The sequence below is a fragment of the Mus pahari genome, chromosome 4 (genome assembly GCF_900095145.1).
Source record: "Mus pahari chromosome 4, PAHARI_EIJ_v1.1, whole genome shotgun sequence".
NCBI lineage: Eukaryota > Metazoa > Chordata > Mammalia > Rodentia > Muridae > Mus > Mus pahari.
Genome location: NC_034593.1, coordinates 48706326 through 48712948, shown reverse-complemented (window position 1 = coordinate 48712948; position 6623 = coordinate 48706326). Strand labels below are relative to the sequence as shown.

At 41.6% G+C, this 6623-nt stretch overlaps 1 protein-coding gene across 9 annotated transcripts in view; it reads left to right on the top strand.

The window, feature by feature from the left end:
- Nbea (neurobeachin) overlaps positions 1-6623 on the top strand; it is a 554101-nt gene that overhangs the window by 493112 nt on the left and 54366 nt on the right. For all 9 annotated transcript variants that reach the window (XM_029537485.1, XM_029537487.1, XM_021195277.2 and 6 more), the window contains one exon: positions 3380-3532. In XM_029537485.1, coding sequence (XP_029393345.1) covers positions 3380-3532 — 153 coding nt within the window. The remainder of the gene's footprint in view (positions 1-3379; positions 3533-6623) is intronic.

Sequence of the window (6623 nt, the reverse complement as noted above, 5' to 3'; positions counted from 1 at the left end):
TTGTCCATACACCCCTGGTCACTCTCCTTCATAGTATCTTGTCCATACACCCCTGGTCACATTCCTTCATAGCATCTTGTCCATACACCCCTGGTTGCTCTCCTTCATAGTATCTTGTCCATATATGCCTGGTCACTCTCCTTCTAGAATCTTGTCCATATACCCCTGGTTGCTCTCCTTCATAGTATCTTGTCCATATACGCCTGGTCGCTCTCCTTCTAGCATCTTGTCCATACACCCCTGGTCACTCTCTTTCTAGCATCTAGGACCTCACATTTGAAGCCTTTTCTAGTACAGTGCTCCTATAATTCTGTTTCTGTTTCAGTAATTTCTATGTAAAAGACCGCCCCCAAGGTTATAGGTTTAAAGCAATTCCTTCACAGTGTGCAATCAGGATACAGGTTCAACCAGGATAGCTGGACTCCGTGCTACAGGACACCTGGGGAGCTTGGCTGGGCAAATTTTCACCTTCTTGGCATCTATGTTCATATCTATAAAATGGCTTGGTAAGATTTTCACTCCATGAAGTGTTTGTCAACAATGAGAAAACACATGTAGGGTGCTTAGAATCATGGCAGGATACAGTAAGACCTTCTGCTTTAAGATTGAGTGACCCCTTGATTCCTAATCTGGGACAAGAGACAAAACCAGCTAGATCTCAGTGGTGATGCTCTCTTTGTCTTTATATTATCATTAAAATAAACAAATCTTAATATTGGTATTAATATAAGGAGATGATACCAGTAACCTACATTTACATACTACCTTTCACTAAAATTGGCTAATTCAAATGATATTTTAAAGCAGTGAACAGACACAAAACTTCAAACTTTATCTGCTGTATCAGCTACTTCTCCTTAGACCTCTGTGGTTTTATTCCCCCTTCTCCATCAGAACCACTAAACTGCCCCAATTTCTTGTCCAGATGACTCTGTTACAGTGACTCTAGTGTTTTAAATCCTCTGTGACTTTGCCAATTAGCTGTTCCAAGTCAGACATTTCATGATACCTACTTAAAAGCACCTCTGTCTTGTGACTGTCACCACTGTTGGAAATGTGAGCCGTTTCTTCACATTTAAAACTCTCGCTGCTCCTTCCAGCAGTGTAGGTTACAGACGGCTTCAGGAGTACTTCCTGCTAGGCTGAGTGAGGACGAGCAGGGACCGTCCTTGCTACAGGGTTATCCTCCAGGCCCTGGTATCACAGACTTCATGTGACTTGCTCCCATCCCAGCTCAGGACTACTGAGCTGCAGGCCCTCACCTGTGGGCTGTGTTTGTTGTTGGGAACGGTCAGCTTGTGACACCACGCTTTCTCTGTGCCCAGACTGCAGTACTCCCCTGGCTGACAGTGAGCATGTTTGCTCACCTTGCAGTTCTCCACTCAGCCCCTTCTCTCTCTCTCCCTCTGTTTAGGTCTTTCTTTGAATTTCCTGTCACATATATAACTTAACTGGAATTCTCAGCATCTCAGTGTGGCCTTGTTCAGCACTGGCCCTGCTCTACGCCTTGCTGTTGCCCTGCCTTTGTCCCTCCTGCTGGTGCTTAGGCACACTGCACCCCTTCCCCCACTTCCAAGCCCCCCTTTGGCTTTGTTACCCAAATCTTTCTGTATTCAGTCATGGCCATTGTTCCTGAAAATTAGTTGAGGAACAACCCAGCTTATGCAGAATGGCCCCCATGGCACCTGTCCTCTCTGATCTACCCCACTACCCTCTACCCTCCCTTCTTACTCACGTTTCTTACCCCTCTTTACCAAAACTTTCTGATGGTCTCCTACCCCTTCCCCCAATTACCAATGAAGTGTTTCTGAACCCGTGCGAAGGGCCCTGCTCTCTCTTTTCTGCACTCTCCTTCCAGAGTGTGATCTTGCACCATAGCCACTGTTTTCTTCTCGGCCCTTAGACCTGACCCACTTACTGGATACTTGGGCCATGATTTGTTTTCCCAGGACTCATCACACTGCCCGGAACTCAAACCTTTGCTCCATGAAAAAGTAAATGTCTGAGAAGTATATACTGGATTTTAGAAAGAGTTCTATCTAAATGATTTAATATGAGAAAACTGATTCGTAATAAAGTTAGCTCCATTTATCTAGAAAACTCATTTATGTACACCTTATTATGTTTCTGTAATTCCAGAGAAAATCATATAGTTATCCCCTCCCTGTCATTTACAAATCAGAAGACTCAGTCTCAATCAGCTTCATACAGAGTCTTGCTAAGGTAGACACTGGATGGAAGAGCTGCATCACCTATAATGGAAAATGCATAAAGGAAAAGCTCCTGTGTCTATGTTTTAGAAAACTGAGGCCCCACCTGTTGGAAAACTTCTTATCTTGGTTTGACATTTTCCCTATGCATCTCTAGAGGTGACCACATTAATATTCCTATTTTAGGCAATATTCTGTAAGCGTGGATCCTCCAATATGAATTAATGTCATGCTTTTTAATGATGTATTATAATGCTAATCTAACCCTCATCTTGAAACTTAAGGATATATATAGAGAGAGAATATACTAAACACAGTAGTTTATTTTTTGACTTTTAAGACCTTCAAAAACATTTTTTCTCTATTCAGATTTATTCAGATATGTTCTAACATTGATACTATCTTGAATCCAGGTATTTATGCCACACACACATAGTAAAATAACACATCTTTATATCCAGTGTATGCACAGTTATATTGAAACTTGACTATAACTTAAGTGTGGGTCCTGTTGTATTCACTGGTGGGGATTCAGGACGAAGTGGTGGTTGGAGTTGGCGTGTCACTGACGAGTGCTGGCCAAGCTCAAGGTTCTAACCTCAGCACTGGATACAAAAGTTATTTTGTAATTTAAACGTAAAATGATGAATTTTAGACATATCATGTATTATAGTTGGCACAATAATAAAAATCAAAAGTAGCAAATATTTTGGGGTTTTTTTAAACAAAGCCTGGCAGTGACATTTTAGCTGGGGTAGTTTGTTAATATACATAAACGGTCCCTAAGCAGCATAGACTTGTACAGCTTCATGCATTCATCTGCTGGCGCTGCTGTAAACTGCTGTTACTTTGTGCTCACTTCTCTCTGTGTTTGTTCATTTGCTTGCCTCTCCAGCATTCTAAGCAAGAACTTCTTCTACTCCTGAGCCACACAGGCCCTCAGCCCTGTGTACCTATTTCTTAGAATTCACAGAAAGAAAAAGATAATAAAGTGAACTGTGTAAAAGAAGTGGCTCATCTTCTTGGACTCCTAATTGTTTTTAAATGGAGAATATAAGGACTAAAATTAGGTCATAGATTTGTCTTCTTTTATGGTTGGAAAAAGTTAATCATTTTGTTCAACTGATTTTGCCAACTAGCTAATGAGCTACGTCTTTTTTTCTGCGCAGGAACTAATTCCAGAGTTCTACTACCTACCAGAGATGTTTGTCAACAGCAATGGGTACCATCTTGGTGTGAGGGAGGACGAAGTGGTGGTTAATGATGTGGACCTGCCCCCCTGGGCCAAGAAGCCAGAAGACTTTGTGCGGATCAACAGGATGGTAAGAAAATTGGTTTCTACTAGAACAGGAATGAAGAAGTTCACATCTTTTGTGGGGTTGTGGGTGGAGAGGGTTGTTTGTTTGTTTTTATCTATTGCCAAGGGTCTTTAACATCTGTAAATACAAGGTTAAAACCTAAGAAGCAGTGACAGAATTCTCCTGTACGGTTCTGCTCTAATTCTTTGTTGTAAAGCAGACTTCTTTGAGGAGGGTTAATAGGGTGATATTCCAGTTCTGTGTGTTCCTGCAGGCAGAGACAACTGGACAAGTGTGTGCTGACTAATGTCACACATTCTGAACAGTTTGAAATAAATGTCCTTTCCTTATTCTTGTCTACGGTAACAAGTACACCTCTGTACTTTTCTCACTCATGGAAAATATTCAAGAGAGGAGAAAGCTTGGAGTGTTTTTATACACGGGAAGTTTGTGCTGTGAAACACACACTTCATGCTGTAGTGTACCTACCCTGGAAACAAGCACCATCTTACAGCATCTTTAAAAAGCACGTGACAGAGTCCCGTGTATACATGCATATCTAAATAATGTCTGAGTGTGGGAATTTTATACATATTGTCCCCAGTTAAGGAGATTTTCATCTCGGTGTGTTTATCATGGCAGAAGAGGCGTGTTGTGGTGTGCTGATACACTACAGAGTAGTGACCGTGAGGACCAAGGCTTGACAAGCACATCTTTAGCCCTGTCTGCTCACTCCTGAGTCTCTTCACCTGTCTCATACATCTGTTTCCTCCTTTGGCAGTTGATCTGGAGTCAGAATCCATATAATTTCCATACAGCACAACAGGAGTCATTTATCGTGCAGTCCCCTTTTGGGACGAGTATTACTGACACATAATTGGCATATTGTATAATTCCTATATTGAACAATTTAACACTAGTGGGTTTGGGTCTGTTCAGACCTATTCAATCCTTACCATAGTCAATTTGATAGTATTCTGTCACTCCATAAAGTGTTAGTATTTTACTGTTTTCTCAGCTTCCCACCCTACCCAGCCAGCCCAGCAAACTAACTGACTTCCTGCCTCCACTGTGTTTCTAACCTTCTGCCCTCCAGCCTCTCTGCCTGCTGTAGATACTTCACACATACAGTCCTAAGGCCCAACTCTCTGTGCCCTTCCCACACTCTGCCTTATAGCTCACTCTTGATAACAACAGTCTTATCTTCCAGCTGTATTTTCTGTCTTTAAGAAATATCCAGTCCTTTGATATACTGCACTTTTAGAAATCATTGCTGTTATAATAATCCTACACCTAAAAGCACCACACTAGGACTGGGCATGGTGACACATGCCTTTTAATCCTAGCAGGCAGAGGCAGGCCAATTCCTGAGAGTTCCAAGCTAGCAAAGGCTACATAGTGAAATCCTGTGTCTTAGTTAGGGTTTTACTGCTGTGAACAGACACCATGACCAAGGCAAATCTTATAAAAAACAACATTTAATTAGGGCTGGCTCATAGGTTCAGAGATTCAGTCCATTATCATCAAGGTGGGACTATGGCGCAGGCAGAGCTAAGAGTTCTACATCTTCATCCAAAGGCTGCTAGTGGAAGACTGACTTCCAGGCAACAAGGGTGAGGGTCTTAAACCCACACCCTACTCCAACCAGGTCACATCTATTCCAACAAGACCACACTTCCAAATGGTGCCACTCCCTGGCCCAAGAATATATAAACCCTCACACCCTGCTTCAGACCATTATGTGATATGGTGCTTTTGTTTATTTTATTATCTGATTTCTGAACAGAAGTTGTACATTCTGTAAGTTTTGTGCATATTCCCCCACTTCTTGAACAGTAGGTGAGTTTTTAAGTTTATACTTAAGCAGTGTATAGTTCTCAGCTTGTGCATGTCACATCATTCCACGATGTCATTGCACGATTTGGTGCAGACCATACCTACTGATGGTTAGATGGTAAACACTTACTGAGTGAATGAATGTAGTTTTATTTCTGTAAGCATGTGCAGACTGGTTTAGTCTAAATTACCCAAAAATCAATGAATCCAGAAATGGAGCCAGAAGTTGTTGGGCCAGAGTCTTCGCTGTACTTGCTGTGGAACAGCGTTTTTTGTGTGGCATGAACAGTGAGTGCCCTTGCTGTGTCAGGCAGTGCACCTGCTTTGATTTTTCTTTTGAACATTTATAAAGTGTCCCCATTGTAGACAGGAAACATGAGGACCAACAGTGTTCACTAACTTATTTAGGGCAATGGAGCTGGCAAATGGCAGAGCCAAGATTCAAGAACAGAAAAAAAAAGTAACTAACTGTAGCCAAAATACCACCACATCTGTGTCACCTCTCCCACTACCTTTGTGTCACCTCCCCTTCTGAAGTGTGATATTACCACAGCTCTACTTCTAGGTTAGTGATTTTTATTACTCATTTCCCTTTTCATTGTTAGGATCTTTTTTTTCTTTTTGATGAAAGTTATCCACTGATAAGGACAGCAAGCACACTGGCTTAGCATGGGCTGAGGAAAAGGGATTAGTTACCTATGTATCTACCGAATTTCACATCCCCTAAAGCAGCAGTGTTTACACAAAAGCAAACTGACTCTGTACTAGGAAATGCATATGGTACTCTTGACATGTGACATTGTAGACAGAGCTCACTAGAGACCATTCCCAAGTTCCAGACAAAGCCACATTTCCTACTGGCAAATGTCTTTCTCTGTGCCACACGTTTCATGAGCTGAGAAGGTATTTCAGAAAAGGGGGTTGTATTCTTAGTTAAAATGTGAAACATTTTTTAAAAAGTAAAACTTTGAGTAGACAGGTTAGTAAAAGTGAGTGTTCTCTGGCAGGAAGAGAAAGGTCTAAACGTTGAAGACAGGAAAGTGGCCTCCATTGTATCATCCACCCTATTGGCCTGATGTCTCTTTAGGAAGGCTCATTGACTTTAGTAGATTGTGAAAAGCATAGAGACATCTAGATTTAGCATTCAGAAACTCAATCATCTATCCAAGAATGCCTTTTTATTGCAATGATTTGGTCAAACTTCATAAAAAGTAAAGAAGTCTCCATTGCTGGTGGGATTGCAAGCTTATACAACCACTCTGGAAATCAGTCTGGTGGT